Source organism: Zootoca vivipara, chromosome 8, assembly GCF_965207765.1.
Source record: "Zootoca vivipara chromosome 8, rZooViv2.hap1.1, whole genome shotgun sequence".
Taxonomy (NCBI): domain Eukaryota; kingdom Metazoa; phylum Chordata; class Lepidosauria; order Squamata; family Lacertidae; genus Zootoca; species Zootoca vivipara.
The window spans coordinates 27,303,329-27,322,590 of NC_142591.1; the positions used below are offsets into that span (position 1 = coordinate 27,303,329).

The 19,262-nt window shown below is 43.9% G+C and overlaps 1 protein-coding gene and 1 long non-coding RNA gene across 5 annotated transcripts in view; one reads left to right on the top strand and one right to left on the bottom strand.

Annotated features, from left to right (window-relative positions):
* The window catches only part of LOC118090495 (phosphatase and actin regulator 1), a 127,738-nt gene that overhangs the window by 104,104 nt on the left and 4,372 nt on the right, over positions 1-19,262 (top strand). For all 4 annotated transcript variants that reach the window (XM_088675179.1, XM_088675180.1, XM_088675178.1 and 1 more), the window contains 3 exons: positions 6,976-7,031; positions 8,498-8,559; positions 17,856-17,996. In XM_088675179.1, coding sequence (XP_088531305.1) covers positions 6,976-7,031; positions 8,498-8,559; positions 17,856-17,996 — 259 coding nt within the window. The remainder of the gene's footprint in view (positions 1-6,975; positions 7,032-8,497; positions 8,560-17,855; positions 17,997-19,262) is intronic.
* LOC148684777 (uncharacterized) lies at positions 1,104-19,249 on the bottom strand. Its single transcript, XR_015951383.1, has 2 exons — positions 19,125-19,249; positions 1,104-2,034 (listed from the first exon to the last, which is right to left on the bottom strand). It is a non-coding gene; the product is annotated as an uncharacterized LOC148684777 (long non-coding RNA).

Consider the following 19,262-nt stretch of genomic DNA (forward strand, 5'->3'; position numbering starts at 1 on the left):
ATTCTTTCAGCTGTTTCAACTCAGGAGTAAGCACTAGTAGAGGCTTTTGACACAGCTGAGCTCCATGAAGACTGAGAGATTGCCATAACAAATAATAAGCTCAGGCTGCAGATAAACAACTAACTGACATTTAGAAAACATCTGAAGGCAGCCCTGTTTAGGGAAGTTTTTGATGTGTGACATTTTAATGTACAGTATTTTAATCTTTGTTGGAAGCTGCCCAGAGTGGCTGGGGAAACCTAGCCAGATGGGTGGGGTACAAATAATAAACTATTATTATTATTATTATTATTCACGTGGCAGCTTACTCCATTTTCCCAATGCTTCCCTAATGTTTAATTTCGGCATTATATTTGACTTTTCACATGATGTAAAAGCAGTTTCTGGAAAGCTAGGGCTCATTTCCTTGTTATTTGATTCCATTAAAAATCCATTCATGATCCACTAAACTTGGAAAATCTCAGGAATAAAGTGATAACATTTGGGGTGCAGCTCTTCCCTGCTGTTTTCATGAAGGAATCATGAGGGAACAGAAGCACGCGTGTGCGGAAAGAGGTAGGGGAATAGGGACAATGTCCAATGATGCTCATTGTTGTACCACACCACGCCCACTGGTGTGAACGGAATTTAGTACAGGCGGCGGCCATTTTAGGCATGTCCAGTGGAGGCACGATCACTGACACATGGGTCCTTTTTGATCCCGAAGAAGGCAGAACTGGGGCAAGTGGGGCATAACAAGGCAGGGCATGCTCCATCGATGTGTGTGTGGCCCGGGAACAGAATCCCTACGTGAATTGGTTGCCTCCTTGCCTGTATGACATGCCAGTATATCAGTCAGTTGTTCCATAACACAACAGATACTGCAGTATGAAAAGAACATATTTTTTAAAAAGAAGAAGAAGAAAAGAAGCACTAGCTTTATAAACAGGAAAACACAATATTCCCCACATTTAAATATACACTCAGTGGAGGATACATTAGAATTACTCTCTCTGCTACATTGCAAGGCCAGGGGCCAATTTCTCATAATTATTAAAATGACTGAAACATGAATCTGAAACAATACTAGGAGGAAATTCCTTTTTTTGTTTTATTTTATTAAAAAAAAACAACCCTACTGATAATGGCGCTGGGAGGAAAGTGAGCACAAGACATAGGAGAGGGGGAATTTGTGGCAGCAAAAGGTGGGTGGGGAGAGAGACATTGTCAGCCTGCCCTGGTGTGTGTCTCTAGGAGAGACAGAGAGGGGTCTGGAATCATACAGTCTCGTGTTGGCTTCTTGGTCAACAGTTTGGTGCTGGCTTCCAGGTCAGCATCCATGGAAAATTATTCAATGGGTGTGCCAGCCCTCATCCCAAACCTGTTGTCCTTCACATCAGTTTTGTAATGTCTGGATCAAGGCAGAATTTGAATAGAACTTTATAAGGGCCAGGCAGTCCAATAACGTCATGAGATATTTTGAGTCAGCCTTTGCTGCTGCTTCTTCACACCCATTCCCCCACCCTTTCTTGAACTTCCTTCTGCTTTCTTGGGTCTCCTGTACCAAGAGGAAAATCCCTTCTCTGAAGCTGGCATTTGGTGGGCAGATAAATCCCTTATTGGCACGGATGGGATTTCCTCCTAATGTGAAAAATACTTGCTTCAGAGGAAGGATTTTTCTGAAGCAGGGGAGGAAAGGGTTGCATTCCTCCTCTAAACCTGCTGTGATCCTGAATATTACCAGGCCCCTCTAGCTGATGTTGTTGTTTAATTCAAACAACAACAACAACAACAACAACAACAACAACAACAACTGCACTTTAAATGCAATGACGCATTTAATGTCAGGTCTAGTTGGATCTCCCCCCCCCTCCTCCATCCTCCAGACTTTGCAGTGGAACGCTAAAGGTTCCTGTTGCCACATGGAGAACTTGGTCATTGCCACTCATCGTCATCACTGCAGTCACTGCAGCCTCGTTGTGCTCCTGCGCCTTCCCCAACTGTGCTGTGAATTACTCAGCATTCTCCATTACACAAAAGGTTCTTCAAATTGCCCTGGAGGGAAACATAAACAGCCAAATGAGAACAGTTATGTTTACTAAAAGTTTGCAGCAATGAGGTCTGCGGCATTGGAGGAAATTGATTTTCTTGAATGAACGTTGAGAGTACTACTCAATGCGTGCACTGAGAACTACTGCAAGAATGACCTCTGTTGTTCATAGAATTGTAGAATTGGAAGGGAGCCCAAGGGCCATCCAGTCCACCCCCCTGCAATGCAGGAATCTCAGCTTAAAGCATCCACGACAGGTGGCCTTCCAACTTCTGCTTAACAGGGAGCTTTCTGGGGGTTTTTTTGTTGGTTTGCTACTAGTAGTTATACCTCACTTTTTCAGCCCAGAATGCTCCCCATAAGGCTTTAAAAAAATCAGTATAAAGTAGGTTGGCTATTCCTGACAGGTAACTGATTTTCAGAAGCGAGTTCAGGAGGGCCTCTGGGACTCTTATGGGGTGCAGGGTGTGGGCTGTTGAGCTGCCTCTTATTGAGCGCAAAATGTGGAAAGACAGGAGTCAAAACAAAATAATATAGCTGTGCCTGGTCGCTCTCTAGGGGAGGGTCTAGGTCCTACTGTGGAAAGCACCCCATCTCTTCTGCCGCCTTTTATGGAATCTCACATCCAAATCCTGCCTTTGAAAGCAGCTCTGTAAAAGACGCTGAAAATAATAGAAGCCTCAAGCACAATTCCACCTAGTAAAATCCCTTTCTATTCATACTGATACCCTTTGAATATGTTTGTATGTATATATAGCCAAAATGGGGAGACTTAGGTAGAGCATCTGCCTTGCAAGGAGGTGATTCCATCCCCAGCATCTTCAGGTGGGTGGGTGGGTGGGCGAGGGAGCATCAAACAGATAACCTGCCCTTACTGCCCAGCCTTGGCATCAGGCCACACCCCTCCCCACATGCTGGCTCCTCCCCCTGCTTGCTGGGGAGTACTGGCACTTTTTTCTTGGAAAAAATAGTGTATTTATATAAACACAGAGACATATATACACACACACAGCTGTGTAGATGGCTGCAGCTTGACCAGCCCTTGGCATAGGGCCAGATCCCAGAACCAACTCAAAACGGTCCTGAGCACAGCAGCTTATAGGACAGCCATCCCTAACCTCCGCCGATGATTGGGACACAAAGAGGTTGGCAGTGGTGGGAAAGAAGCTTGAAAGCTGATCCCTACCGACAGAAATAAAAGAAGGAAGAAGCTTTTCTTGTTGCTTTTGGCAGATGAAAGAGAACTCTACAATGATATTGAGAGTGTGTGGCAGTAACGATATGAAAGAGGTTTTGAAAACTGAGCAGCAATTCTCCCATAAAATACTGACTGATTGCTTGGGTTATTGTTGCTCTGGAATTCCCCCCCCCTTTTTTTTTTTCCTTTAAGGAGAGTGATGACTTTATTTTTTATCTCTTTGCAGTGCACTGAGAAGTCTGAAATCATTGTGCTCTAACAGTCAAAAACTTGCCAGAGTTATAAAACTGTCAGTTCACTCACTGAGTGTTCAGGACTAGATTCCAATTTTATAGATGTTCTTGTCAAATTTCTTGACATCACACAGTGCATGCTTTTAGTTAATGTCTTCCCAACCCCCTCCCAATGGTGCCTTGTTTATCCTGGGCAATTTTTTTTACTTTTCTATTATTTCTTCTTTGCATTTATATTTCACCTTTTTCTCCAAGGAGCATACATGGTTCTACCTCTCCTCATTTAATCCCCACAACCACCCTGTGAGGTAGGTTAGGCTGAGAGGCACTGACTGGCCCAGGGTCACCCAGTGAGCTTCATGGCTGAGTGGGGATTTGAACCCTGGTCTCCCAGGTCTTAGTCCAACACACTAACCACTACACTACACTGCTCTAGTGAGTGAATAAAGTCAACAGTCACGTAGCTTCAATATGGTTGAATATAGATCAGGTATCCCTTTGAGTTAGGATAGCTGCCGAAGGTTCACCAAAATCTCAAATATAGACAAAAAGCTTGGCATCTTTGTTGTAGTTATTTGGCGGGGCAGATACTCTGAAATGCTGTGGGTTTTTTTGCTTCTGCTGTGCTAAAAGCTAAAGGGTTCAGGACAATTGGAAATGGACAGTGTTAACATACTTTTGCAGTTGATGGTTGGCAGCCTTTACCTACTTTCCTTTTCTGCGAGGTTCAAAACCCCTTTAACATTTCCGTGAAAATGCTTGCTTCCACAGTCTGTGTTCCTCCTTTTAACAAGCTGTTCTAATAAGGCTTCTGAAAAGCCATTACATAACATGCTTGCTACGTGTTGCAATGAGCACAACAAAGCTACCCATTGCAGTGCTGAACTGTGCAGCTTTATATTTTTATTCCCAGGCCCAGCTAGATAAAGCCACGCGTCTAATTGCTTTGCAGTCCTAAGGTGAACTCTTTCAAACATCCTCTTTGTAACACTGGCTGCGCACTGTAAGGATAATAATTGTGATTAGCGGTACTTAAACAGAGCTGTCCCCTTTTAAAGCGTGCCCTTGAATATAGGTTCATTCTGAACACACGTGGCATGATCCTGACCTTTTTTAAAGCACTCTGCCAGTTTCTCGTATTTTCATTGATTCCAAAATTATATGAACCGTAACTCTCATCTTCTCTTACATTGGGCCTGAGTTATGTAGCAGGTTTATTTGTACTTAGTAACAGCCATGAAGGCTCACTTAAGAAGATATGGTTGAGGTGGATGTAGCCCTTTCTCTCATGCCATCACCCTGATGAAAAAATCTACTTGCAGAAGACAGCAGTGCCCACCATAATTGCAGAGGCTCTGAGACCTGGCAAGGTCTTTCCCATTGGGGATGCAACTGAGACTTCCTAAGTCAAAGCTGGATCAGGCCCGGGGGCCAGTTCCTTAATTACTCACCCCACAAGCCAACTTTTATGGTCGCCTGTCAGTCACTCAATCTCATAATGGTGTCAGGTGATTGATGCCTGTCAAAAGTTCAAAGGAGGTCACTGCAACTGCTGATCAGGTGACTAGCAACTGCTGTCGGACAGTGATATGGGGCATGCAGCTCCCATCAAATGACCAGGCCCCCTGAGGGCCTTCTCCTTTGCCTTCTCCTTTCCCACTGGCGATGCAACAGTTCCCAGTGTCCCCAATGGGGAAAATGCAACTGGTCTATGCAGCATCTCTCCTACCAGGGGTGTTGGTAGAATGCCTTTCCTTCTGCCAGCCTGAAGGTAAGTTTCTTCACCTTCAGGCTATGGAAGGTGCAGGTGCCACTTTACAGGACTGGGCAGAAGGCAGCCCTGCACACAAGTCTGTGTTCATCTCAATACTGCTCTCAAGCATCTGATGAAAGGCTTTTGGTCAGTGTTTGTGAGCACCCTTGATCAAATGCTTGAGGCATCCCCTAGTTTGAACTACAGGTGAGGGTCCCACTCGAACTGCCATTTCCCTTATATGTCTCTCTTCAGCCTTTAAAATACAAAAGAAAGAGGCTATGGAGCCAGCAAATGCAAACGCAATATGGCCAAATTAATCCACAAGGAACAATCTGCTGGGACGTTCTCTTACACACGCCCCATTGAGATGAATGGGAGCAGAGCAGGCATACCTTTCTCTGGTAGTTCCATTCATATGGTTAGGACTTAGCATAGGAGAACTTCCTGCAGGTTTGTACCCTTGGAGATCAAGCTTTGATTATATTGATAAACTACAGATGAATTATATTTGAGTAATCATTAGTGCTGTGCCAAAAAATTCTCCTGTGTTTCCCACCTCCCTAAGTATAGTCGCATCAGTTAGCGAGAAAAGATAACTGAAAATTATCAAAGGGAAGATAAGATTTCTGTGAAGTTCTCATGGGTAGGGTGCAAGATTTTTTCATCATGCTTACTTCACTTTTAAGGTGGCAAGGGCTGCTTGTTAAGTATCCCTTTTTCATTCTATGAATTACCGGTGGTCTGCACTCTGTAGCCTCCCCTGGTGCCATCGCTCCAATAGAAGGCCAGGGGATAACTTCGCTGAAGGGGATTTTTCAAATTGGGAAGCGAGGGCAGCTGGGGAGGCTGCAGAGTGCTAGAGCAATGTTTGCTGGAAAGTAACACACACACACACATCACCCTTGACCACCTTGCAACAGTAAGGCAAGCTGAAACCCCCACACCTGCTGAGAAATTCTAAGGGAAGCCTCTTAGGGGAAGAAAGCATTTGAAAACGTAGAGGACAGCTTTCAGCGCCACTAATAACCATCTGTGGCCTTAGGGAGAAGGAGTTACTTGAAGCCAGAGACAAAACTGCTATTGAATGTCGCAGCGGGTTCGGAACAACAGTGTTCTCAGCCATCTATGTTTTTCTTACCTCACTTCCCCCCCCCCAGCTCCTTGGCTGCTCTTACGTCCTAGAATATGCTTGCCCTTTACACCATGTGCTTGTGTTTGTTGTAGGCAAAATATACGCTGGCAGGAGAAAGTGCATTTGACCACTGTTAATTCGTCATTAAAAAATTGCATAAAGGTTTTCAGAGGGAAAGTGAGGACTGAGGAGGCAAAAAAGAGCCATTATTGTGCTAACCATGCTTCGGCGTCGTTTCTGGGCTGTTAGCCGCCTTTGTTTCACTGCCTCTTTGGACAAGCAGGCCACAGTTTGGAGGCTGACATAAGCGTAGAGAAGGAAGAGCACGGAACGGAGCTTGTCATGCTTGCAAGGGTAGGGAGGGAAGAAGATGACAAGTCGAGACACCTGCATCTTATCTCTCAGCCAGTTAGCCTGAGGTGGAGATGGTAGGAGCATTCCTGATAAGACACAGCATGTTTGGTTTCCCCTTGGTCAGCAGCGGGGAGGAACCTACCAGGGCACATCATGCCAGGGCAAAGTCATCTTCCCAGTTTCTGCATTATGGGGCAAAGAGTAACTTGGGAGCACACTGAATGTCCGAGGGCATGATATGGTCCAGAAATTGATCCTGAGCTTTTTCCGCAGACGACTGAGCCAGAGGCCAACTGCTGAAGAATTGGAGCAGAGGAACATTCTCAAACGTGAGTAACTACAAACTTGTGAGGGGTATGGGGAGATGGCGTACTTGGGTCTCTGGGCAAAGGGCCCCTTCCGCTCCACCCCTCTCTCTGCTAGGGACAAGCATGTTTTCGTTGCCCTTTTATTACTGTCCTCCTTCAAAGCAGATTTCCTGTGAAGCTATATTCACAGCACTTGTCTCAAACAGCTATCAGCATTTTCAGTTTGGTACTTAGGGGAGAACATCTTTGAGTCACAAGTTGTCAACCAAGGAAGTCCAGGTTATGCTCTTGTTCTTTTGCAATACACTCCTGTGCATGTTTACTCAGAAGTAAGTTCCACTGATTTAAGCAGGATTTACTTCCAGGTCAATGTGCATAGGGTTACATCCCTACAGTGCATTGGATACCACCCTGTATGTCTAAGCTTGATGTAGTTAGCAACTGAATTATAATGAGTAGGTTGTGCTTTTGGAAACTAAGGATTTGTCGAGAAACATGTGATTTGAGTGGCCTCCTTACTCTGGTACCGCACTCACCTCCTTTAGGTCAGATATACAAGTACATTTAAGGATTGCACTTGGGGGAAACCCACTCTTCCATTTTGCATATTAAGGATGTGCACAGTGTTAATTGGCTGTCCCTTTTGACAATTACAAAGCCTCCCCAAAGCAATTTTTCAAGTTTTTCTTTTTTGGGGGAAAAATACTGTTTAAAACAACAACAATGTGCTAAACAAACACTTAATTTTAAACGCAGAGGTGTATATCCAGGTACCTGCAGCTGGGCCCTGGCTATTACCTATTTTCCTGCTGTAGGTTAAAAAATAAATCAGCAAAATAGGCCCATTTACATCTTTTCACTGGCTGCATCAGCTGTAACCAATGGTGTTTGTAACTGCATATATTTGAAAGAATGTAGTGATGGGTCTCAGTAGGCATCATAGAGGATGCTGAGCGTTGAGACTTGCAAAGCTCAGTTCATGGGATCAGATGCAACCGAGCTGCATGGATGGCTCATTGCCACAAACTCTCTTCTTGTATGTGCAATGCTTCTGGGACTCATTCCAGAAGCTGTTCCCTAAAAGCATCAGACTGAACCCTGAGCTGCTTGCCTTATCCCTGTGCTCTGCACTGAGGCTGGCAGTGGTATCGTTCCTCTCTTCCCCCCCCCCCCCACAGCTGATAGACCCTGAGGCACAGAGGTAGTGGCTCAGGAAGCCCCTTGGCTCCCTGCCTAATAGTTGGCATGAACTGAGCCCAGTTAAAGGAATGAAATTCATGCCAGCACTTAGCCAGAGGAAAAAGGATTTGGATGTTTTGCAAGGTGTACAAAGGAAGGTGTTGGGGAAGAGGTAGCAGGAAGTTGACTGCTCCCAGGCATCCCTCGGAAGGGAAAGACCAAAATATCAATAACCCCATCCCAGTGCTTGCCAGATTTTTCATATTTCACGTGTACAACCAGTCTACAACACCGTAAATCTTTTCCAGCGCGGAATGAGCAAGAAGAGCAGGAAGAAAAACGGGAGATAAAGAGAAGATTAACACGCAAGGTGAGAAGTTACTGCTACTTCCTTCCATTCTTGGGGGCCCTTAAAGCTTTTAACTGAATCTTTTAATTCATTGCCATTTTTGACTCTGTTTTTGTGGTGTGCTTTTTTTAAAAAAATTGCTGAGCATAGTTTGTGCAAACTGCACTAGCTTCTTTAGAAAGAACCCTTGAAACATTTTCTGTAGTTACCTCTTTTGAAAGCTTCAGAGGGATATTCCTGGGTATTGCAATGCATTCATGTAGTTGGGGTACGTCTCCATGCAATGTGAGTCACCAAGCTGAAAGCAGCCAGTCAGGGGCTCAGCAAACTGCTTGGGGCTCCAAAAATGTCAAGTGCTTAGCAGGTCACCCTGGTTTGCACCTCATGGTAAGTCAAACAGGTAAGGCGTTGCTTTTCCCCAGTCCTTTTAGCTCAGCATGGTGTGACAGCTAAACCAAGGTTTGGCTTTGCATACTGTCCAAACAGCTCATGGTTAGCAAGAAGGTAGCTTAAGCATAAGTCTGATTTCAGATGACACACTCTGCCAAACCTTGGCGTAGCTGCCTTGCTGACCAGGAAGAAGCAAAGTTTCTCAGTGCTCCACTCATTCACTGGGGAAATTACCGGGGCACCGCTTTTCTGTAGTGAAAACAGGCTGCTGTTCCTGTAGGTTGGAGGGATATGAGACAGACAGACATAGGACAGAATGGAAAGTGCAAAAAAAAAATCTAAAAAATTAACCAGATAAATATGGCCTTGATGTGTCCGAAACATTTTCTTCCCTCCAGCCTTTGGTGAATGAAACAATCGATCACTTTTTAAACAGGGGTGTATTGTTTTTGCTTGTTACTATGTTATTTATTTTTGTGTGTTTTTTATATAGTAAATGGCCCTGCGATCCTCACATGAACGGCAGTATAGTAGTAGTATCAATATCAATATCATTATCAACATCAATAGGGTTTACCGCTCAATCCTATGGATGTTTACTCAGATGCAAGTTCCACTGGGTTCAGTGGGACTTACTCTCATATATAAGTGCACATAGGATTACTGCCTTAAGCTTAAAGTTGAACAATTTTAAGTGGAACTGTGAGCTGGTCGGTTTAGTCAGCGAGCCTATTCCTGACTGTAATCCTTCATCAGTTTTTCGAGGTGGAAAATTGCAGGGTTTAGTCATACATACAGCATGCATCCATTACACATTATCTTGTATGCATGATGGTGTAAGCTCACATGCAGCCATGCTTCTCCATCCAATATATAGCAGTTCCTGTTTTTCAGTCTGTATAAGAGATCACCCATTTATCTATTTGTGCATGAATCTTCATATGCTAAATTTATCTTCTCAAGATCAGACAGGCAGCAAAAAGCAAGCAGCACAGAGAGTACTACTCCAGAAGGAAAAGATGATTGTTATTCCTTTAGAGTAAAACCACACAAAAAGGAAATATTAGGCTGTGCAGCAGGAAATGCTTTGTGAAGGTTTAGTGTTGCTTTTTTCAAAAGCGCTCAGCGTTAGCCTAATTCTGTTCTTGTTGAATGTGACATCTCCCCAACGCCACTCGTGATACATTAAACTGAAGAATAGATGTTTAAGAATGAAAGCCTGGTTATTTGTCACATTTGAACCAGATGGGAATAAATCATTAGAGAACAGTGTAAGTTTTTTTGAGAGAATATTTATGTAAAAGATCGGAAAACCTTCTAATGCATGAAAATTACACCAACGTCAACACATATTTACCTGAACTCATGAAAACAGGCCTTTACAAACCACTCTTTCTTGTAAGCTGATAGATTTAGTTGCAACTTTTAATTGCATTTATTTCCTTTATTACATCTATATATACCACCTTTATCTTCCAAGGATCTCAGGGTGATGTACATAGTTCTCATTCTCCCCATTTCATCCTCACAACAATCCTGAGAGATACGTTAGGCTAAGAGATGGTAGCTGTCCCAAGATCACCCAGTGAGCTTCATGGCTGAGTGCGGTGGGGATGGGTTTCGAACCCTGGTCTCCCAGGTCATAGTCCAGCACTCTAACCATTGCGCCACACATGCATTGAGAGGAGAGGGAGGGGAAGTTCCACAGGACAGCCACAAGTCTTTGCACTAATGGAACTACTTTCTTTGAATGCTGCCCTAAGCATCTTAGAATCCTGTTGAGTGGGAGTGTTTAACTTTGGATTGACTGTGCACATTAACCTGCAGCCTCTGAAATTCAGAGCACATTTTCAGGATGGGTAAGGGCCATAGTTCAGTGATAGAGCATCTTTTTGGCATACAGACGATCCCAGATTCAACCCCCGGCATCACCAAGTAGGCTGGTGGAGAACCCTGTCTGAAATTGTGGAGAGCTGCTGCCCGGCAGTGTGGGCAGTAATGAGCTAGATGGGTCATTGGTTTGAGTCCATATAAGACAGCTTATTGTCTTCCTATTTACATAACTTTGTTACCCCCGCTGCATAAAGGCAGTCTCTTTCTCTCTGTGCCTCTGTTTCATTTATAAAGCAAAACCATGTTAGCAAATGATTTGCAGGTCAGTCATTTTCTCCGTTGACCTCCTGTTGTCTCAGAGCAGCGGCAGAGTGTTAGAAATAATGGGATCTTGAGAGTGGTGTGACCAGCCAGAGGAGGAGGAGATTAGGTGAGAAAACAGAAGCTGCTGTTAATTTGGATAAATTGTGTTTCTCATTGAAAACAAAGAAACTTCAAGGGGCAGAATCCCCTGTGCCACTCTTGGCCCCTGTCTTAGACACATTCGGCCTTCACCACCTTGTCTTAAACCCAAATAGGCAGGAGGTTTTTGTGCTGCTACAAATTGGATTTTCTGCCTCTGGACACTGACTCCTGCAAGAAACAGGTGTGCTGATGCAACAAAGAGGGAAGGGGTAACACGACAGGACATTATCAACACCTGAGTTGTTGTCATAGTAATAGCTGAAACGCCAAGGAAATTCTCAGCATGTCAGACGACGTTTCATGCTTCTCGTAGACATTTTGCCTAGGATGTTATTTTATATTCCTGGATTGTGGCTTCGCATGGTAGCCCCACCCATGTTGGTCTGCCCTGTTTTGGAAGCCGGGGGAATTCAGCTTTGTGAGATACTGGACTGGAAATTGGCTTAGTATCAACGTTTGAAATGAACAGCTTTCATTTATTTAAGCTGCAGCACAGGTGTGGATATTTGAGGGTATTTGTAGCCAGCTGATGACACAGACAGTGAGAGCTTGCATTGTTCCTAGTGGGCCCGGAAGGCAAACCGACTTGTCTTCAGCAAAGGCAGAGCATTGCTGCCTGGTCCCTGGATCAACAGCATAGTCAAGAGGCACTCCAAGGCACCGTGAGTGGGCTGCATATATTCTGTGCAGTATGTAGGAGCCTGGTACATACTTTGGCGCAATTGCCCAGAAGGTTGACCACCAATGAGTCATGCTATTTATAGTAGCATAGATAGCTCTGGTGAGATTTAGACAACTACGGTACTTTTCTGGAGGGGGCGGGGTGGAGATCCCATTGCAGTCAAGATGTTGCAGAACTACAGCTTGCATCATCCCTGACCATTGGCTATGCTGGCTGGAGCAGAGGGAAGTTTTAGTCCAACAACACCTGGACAAAGGTCCCCCAACACTGATTTATCACATCATAACTGTTGTACTATCTCATTTGGTGAATCTGGCCATTTGGCCAACCAATTGCCCATGGGGTCCAACAAAATGGAAAGCCAAGTACTATCACCACCTTCCTTCTCCGGACTTCTGTGGTTTTGTGGGAACATGACACTCAGTTCTAGCCATACACTTAGAACTGCCAAGTGAGGCCAATGAAACAGTGAGGGATTATCTGAATATACCCAGTCTGCTCGCTTCACTGGTATAGTCGTAGCAGAACACTGGGAGCATCTCTTGAACACACTTCCTTAAAATGAGTGAGAGTTGTGCCAAGGAAGGTTCTCCCGCACAGCTCCCTATTTGTGCCATAAAGCTTAGGCACCAGAAATCCCCAGTGGGTTGTGCTTATTTAGTGGTGTGAAAACAAAGTCAAGTTCAAGGGTGCTTTTTCATGATTGTCACAGGCATCAACTAAGTCAGTTCCTTACATGGAAGTGCTGTGAAAGCTAGAAAATGTCGGCTGTGTAAAGGCATCCAAGAGCTTACTTGAGAGAGAACGCGTTGCATTGATGTTTTTGCATGTGCTATAATATGGGAAATATGGACAAATGTCGCTAGCTTTGGCAAGAGTGCAAGTGGCCTTTGCTGTTTGTGTCCTGCGCTGTTAATACCTGCATACAAGCTGTTGCTGCGATTCAGTTCTTGCCCATATTCCTTCTAACCGCTGCTCTAGATATCTTGGTCTTGGGCAGAATTCTGTGCCACACCCTACATTTGTAGTGGAATCAGTGCTTCAAATATGCAGAGGGCCACAGGGCAGCCTAATGCTCAGTGAGCATATTATGGTTTTAAGGCCCTGGTAGTAACTTGTACTTGCTCCAAGCCTTCAGCCCCTGCTTGGCTATATTCTTAAGGAACCGTACCTGTTCCTTTCAAGCTTGCTTTTTATCTTGTTTATATATTTATAGTTTATTTTATTTATTAAATTTCTATACCAACTTTTGAGGATCACAGGGTGGTTTACAGTATTTAAAAAAATGCACAACATAGTAACAAGCAAAAACAATTACCCCCCACCCCAATTTAAAAGGCCATATAGATTGTTTAATTAGCCAAAGGCCTGGTTGTAGAGGAAAGTTTTTGCCTGATGCCTAAAGATATGTGACGAAGGTGCCAGGTGAGCCTCCCTGGGAGTACACGGGGAATTTTAGGGTCAGGTTCAGCTTGAGCCGTGCCACAATCTATATATAGGACATCTTCACTCCCAATCGTGTTCTAAAGCATTAACCCAAAATATCAGAAGCTTCCTATATGGATGGGCGATGAAAGCCTCAGTCAGGCAAAGGACAGGATGAGGAAGATAACTGGATAGAACCCAAGCTCATTTCCTTACAAAGCAGATTAAGCGTTTCCTCCTTTCTGTTCAAAGGCTTCATTCCGTTAGCGTTTTCCCAACCATCACAAGACACGTTAATTGCTTTAAAATCACAGTTGTAATTATTTATGACAAGGGAGTCTTGCTTTCTTAAGACTTGTTCACCTAGCCCAGTTTCCTCTGGAGCAGGGACTAAGCAATGCCCATAGGTCATATCCCTCCCACTAAAGATCTCCCCCTGGAGCAGTCAGTCCATGAATGAGTCACATGCCCAGGCTGGGGGGGAAACCCTTAATAGGTCAAATATAATCCCGCAGGCCCTAAAGTTGCCTGTCTCAGCTCCAGAGAGTCAGATCAGTGTGAAAATTCCTGCTGTCCTGTACTCAAGCATCACTTTTCTCTTATTCCCTGAAAACACAGAATGTGCTGATGACAGTAGAAAGTGACTTCACTATTCAGTCTAAATCATTGTTTTAAGTCTATATTTAGCTTACAAGTTCTTCTTTTTTGATCCCTTGTCATCACGAAAATATAAATAAGGACATTATGTTTTTCATTTGAATAGCATCCAGAATCTGTGACAAACAGCCCAAAGCTTTGAACTCCGTGATAACGCTGGCACTTCGTCCTTAATTTATGCTGTGGTGGGGAAACATCACATGAACAGAGAGGATGCAATTCCACATTTGCTTTTGAGTGCACAAGCTTTTAATCCAATCTTTGATATTCCCAGTGTCAGGTTTCAGGGGACTTGTTGCTTATTTGGTTTAGGACCACATGCGAAATAAATAATCATTGTGGAGTTATGATGATGATGGCAGTGGCGGCGGCAGCAGCAAAGATAAAAATGTCCTCTTTGTAGTTCAGTGATGTCTGCAACTCAAATTTAGCTGTCACTGTGTAATGGGGAAGCACAAGATGCACCCTTAGGCCGCATAGAATAAGGCTACTGTTTTGTACATGGGGGGGGGGGAATCTGCAAGCCTTGCACAGGGATGTTATAGAGCATCCTTTCTTGGTTTATGGCAGAGTTGGGAACCTCAGAAGGCCAAATATATCCCTCCAAGCCTGTCTTCTTGGCCCTCGAGACTCTCATTATACCACACTCCCTTGTATTTTTGCCTGGCTGGAATATATCATTGAACTCCAGGAATCTGGCTGGAGAATAAAGGCAGAGGTGTATGCAAACCAGCCCTACTTCACAACGCTAACATTTACATGTATTGCTCCGCCCACCTTTGCCTTTGGCTCCACCCACCACCACGGATCCTTCAGATTTCCCAGACGGGAATGCAGCCCTCTGAAAAACGGTTCCGTGCCCCTGGTCTCTGGTGAGATGCTTTCAACTGTTAGGATTCAAGCTCAAAGGAATGGGTTGGCAAACAGAGATTCCAGGCAGGCCTAGATGCATAGTTCATAAAAAAAAGACAAAGGTCTTTTTGGTGACCTATGCACCGAAGGATGAGAAATCCAAGCTATAGTCCCTGATTGTATTTATAACCTGCTTGGGGGCTTTCACTGTATTAGAGTAGAATTATTACTCTGCTCTAGGCAGCACATGGCTTCATAAGCGTTTCGTAATGCTTAGATAGGAAAAATGTTTTCCATCCAAGAGGCCTGTTGCATGCAGAATTTTGTGTGCAGCCGACAGCGAAATGAACTTTATGCATGTGCATTGTGACACAGCATTAAAAGACTTGGGCTTTATCCAACCCAGCACGACTGGAGTTCCACTCACACAGCTCTAGCTTTCCTCTCCTCTCCTTCCCCCTTCAGCTCCCTGCATGGCCTCAGAATCTCCTGTAGAGGCTCCTCCAATGCTCTAGAGCAGATTTTGAAGAGAAGTGGAGAGAGCTACATGGGGGAAGAGAGGAAGGGGAAGTGACTGGAATTCTGCTCACCTTAATACAACCCTGCATCTCTGAAAAATTCTGGGGGGGATTGTACCCCCTATAACAACCACTTTTGCTGAATCACTGGGACCAATTTTGTTGACATCCATAAGCTTCCAGCCACTTTTCCAGTTAATGGCATTTTAGTAGAAGTGGCATGATATTCTTCATAGTCCGCACATCCCAGTCCAAAAACACATTTAAGATTAGGTTATCAACTGCTGCACCAGTATCAGATCATAAAGCATGAGGCCATTGTTGGATTGACATTACAAGGTCATACTTATTTCTGGATGCAAGCATATTGCTAATGCCAAAAGGTACAACCCAAATCCTGTGAGATTAATGTATCTAAATCTGCTGGGTAGCGTGGCCATGCTCCCATGAGTAGCATGGAGTAGGTAAGCCTTTCCCCAAGTCCCAAAGTGAATTCAGCTATTTCATTTCAGGTTCCTCGCCTCTTCTATAGGCTGGGGGAAGGATTCTATTTTAGACAGCCCTATGGCTTGCCATTGAATCTCCACTGGCATGGCCGTGAAAGGAAAGCCCTTAATTCACCCATTATTGAATGTAAATTAAATTAACCGTAAAATCAGTCTAGATAGTTGTAAGATATAAGGCCTAGTATCAACAGAAGCTTAGGACCTAAGATCAAATTTAGGGTTGCAGCATTCTTCCAGAATTGTGATTAGGGTAGCTCCTGACAAATGGGACAAAAATGCTGCTCTTATCTATGGTTCCAAAGAAGAAACTGATTGGGCATAATTTAAGAGAGGCATTTATGTAACATACTGATCTCAACAGGTTGCCCCATTCCTTTGAAAATCCCTGTAATTCTGCTTTATTAAAAGTTCAGTGCATTCAAGGGGAATAGACGTCCTTTTCAGCCATACTCTGCTCTTGGGTAAATGCCTATCACCAGCTATTAAATATATGGACTTAACAGTATGTCAGAAGTATGACAAATTTGTGAAGACCTCTCTCAGCACTGTTGTCCTTTTTTTTTTAACATCACTGCATTATAAATAATTGTTTTGGTACAATGAAGATTGTTGCATGCCACGCACTCTTTCAGTTGGTTAGCCACCAACAGCATATCTGAATATTGCCCCATATTCTGAGTAAATGTGCATATAATTGGGCTGGAAGTAACAACTGGGGAAGCTTAATCAACATACTTCAGCCTTACTTTCTATGGGAAAACGTACACTAGCAATTGAGTTATTTTTTCTGATATGAAAAAAATGGGCCTTCCTTTTGGGTGTACCTTTACTGTCAACTTGGGGTGACATATCAGAGCTGTTCTCAGCAAAGCTGGTTTAAGAAATATTGTATTCACCTAGAATACTTTTACACCAACTCTGAAAAGCAGAAAAGCCTCCAGGTCCACCTTCAGGCCGTTGGAGATAGTTTGACAAGCTCTGAGAATGCAGCAAAACGTCCTGCCAACAAGTTTATTGTTAAGTCACTGAACCCAGGGTGATTTTATATAGAACACATGGCACCTCCAGTTGCTTGTGTCAGGTCACAGAATACAGTCTTTTTGAGATGCCGTGTCTCTGATCAGGCCATTTGTAATTGTGCTTCTTTTTCAGTCAGGTCAGAAACGGCACATCAGTAGTGGGTGAAGTGCAATATTTAATCAGTTTGGATGCATGTTCCAACTGCTTCAAAGCACCCTGGGAACAGGGCATCAGTTTGTCATGGAGTTGTGAGAATATTTGCACGTCCCTTGCTCAAATATATATTGGCATCGCTTTACCAATTGACTGTCACTTTGGGGTCTCATTGCACCGGTTAGCCCCTCCAAGAGTATGAGATACCAAAGAAGCAGCAGCAGCTACGCTTCTCAGTCAACTTTTCAGATCAATTTGGAACTGTCAGATTTATTTATTTTAATATTTACGAACTACCTCCTTGCCAAAATGTATGAAATTGAATAAATGGAGAATCATAAACAGCAAACAAGGAAAGCAGAGTTAATTTCCTCCATGTGTCTCTACAGTCTGACAGATCAGGTAAGTTTTCTCTAGTTTTTGAAAAGTGGGTGTTGCACATCCACGATGCCACCACCAAGAAGGCCCTTTAACAAGGTGCCCTGACTGGACTCCCTCAACGTTTGATGGAGTTATGAAGAATCAGTGGTGGGTGTGAAATTAACAAATCATGCATTCAGTCTAGCCATGCTCCAGTATTCAGAAATAATAGGCAGCCTTTTAGTACGAGGGATGTCTCTTGGTGGCCTCACATCTAATGTTAAGATGGCAGAAACAGCGATTAAAAACCAGCCACTGGACATAGATGAGGAACTGGAAAATAAAGCAGCATTTCTTTTAACTTTCTCTCTTCCCTTCCCTTTGGTCAGCGCAAGAAATCAGCATAGCGCTTTGGGGAAGAATGACATTTTGGAACACTTCTCTTTTTCCCTACAGCTAAGTCAAAGGCCTACAGTAGAAGAGCTGCGCGAAAGGAAAATTCTCATCCGCTTTAGTGATTATGTGGAAGTGGCAGATGCTCAGGACTACGACAGGCGGGCAGACAAGCCATGGACACGGCTCACAGCTGCTGACAAGGTACATAGCTTAGGGCAGTGTTTCTCAACCAGTGTGCCTCCAGATGTTTTGGGAATACAACTCCCATCATCCCTAGCTAGCAAGACCAGTGGTCAGGAATGATGGGAGTTGTAGTCCCAAAACATCTGGAGGCACACTGGTTGAGAAACACTGGCTTAGGGGAAGCCTTGGGCTTGAGCATTGGTCTAATGCAGGGGTAGCCAACGTAGGACTGTAACTTTCATTAGCCCCAGCCACCACGGTCCATAGTCACTGATGAAGGGAGCTGCAGCCCAGCACCCTCTGCAGTGCTCCACAAGGTCCTTGCATAAGTCTATTCCAGGCACGTCCAACAGGTAGATCATGATCTACCTGTAAATCACTGGTCGTCTGTGGTAGATCACTGATAGACCACTGGCTCGCCCCAAAGAAGCTCAACAACTTTGACTTCCCTAAAAAAAGCTCAACATTTTTGCCCTGCACCCCAAAGAAATTGGGCTTTCCTTCCCCCTAAAAAAGCCCTACAACTTTGACCTGAACCCCTAAAAAATGGGCCTTCCTCCTTCTTAAAAAAAAGCTCAACCTGAACCCCCCAAAAGGGGGTAGATCACCGCCACTTTTTAACTCTGTGAGTAGATCACAGTCTCTTGGGAGTTGGCCACCCCTCCCATCCCATTTGTTAATTAATCTATGGTTTCTTCGATGCACAGAAATTCATATTTAAATATGCATTTTTGAACATCTTTTCTCCCAAAGAACTAATGCTTAAGTGTGTTTTTAGCTTGATGTACACATTTTTATAAGCTGTTGAGCCAAAAATTGCATCATTTGGGGAAGTACAAAAACCAAAGGATGACTGTGTTCGGATCTGCACAATAGACTAGAAGGTGCAGTTCAGGTCAGCTCATACAAGGAATTTGCAAAAGAATTGCTTCTTAAAACATGCCTGTTTAATGGAGCCACAACTGGATTTTGTGTGCTTTTTCTGCCAAGTCTCTTTAATTTTTCCATCACAAACATTAGTTTACACTTGCTTAAATTTCTATTAATTTCAGTAAAATCTGTGGGACATTTACACCTCCACCAAACCTGGCATGAGGGAACTCAAGCCTGTAATTATTTGTGAAATACCTTGTTGACAACACTTACATGCATTTTTTTGCTGAGTACTTCCACCAGAGGAATAGATTTTGCAAGCTGTTTCTGTAAAGGATACCACAGAACTGAGATAAGAAATTATTCTGTGTTTACTTACCATGACACTCAGGCTTGCCACATATTCAGCCA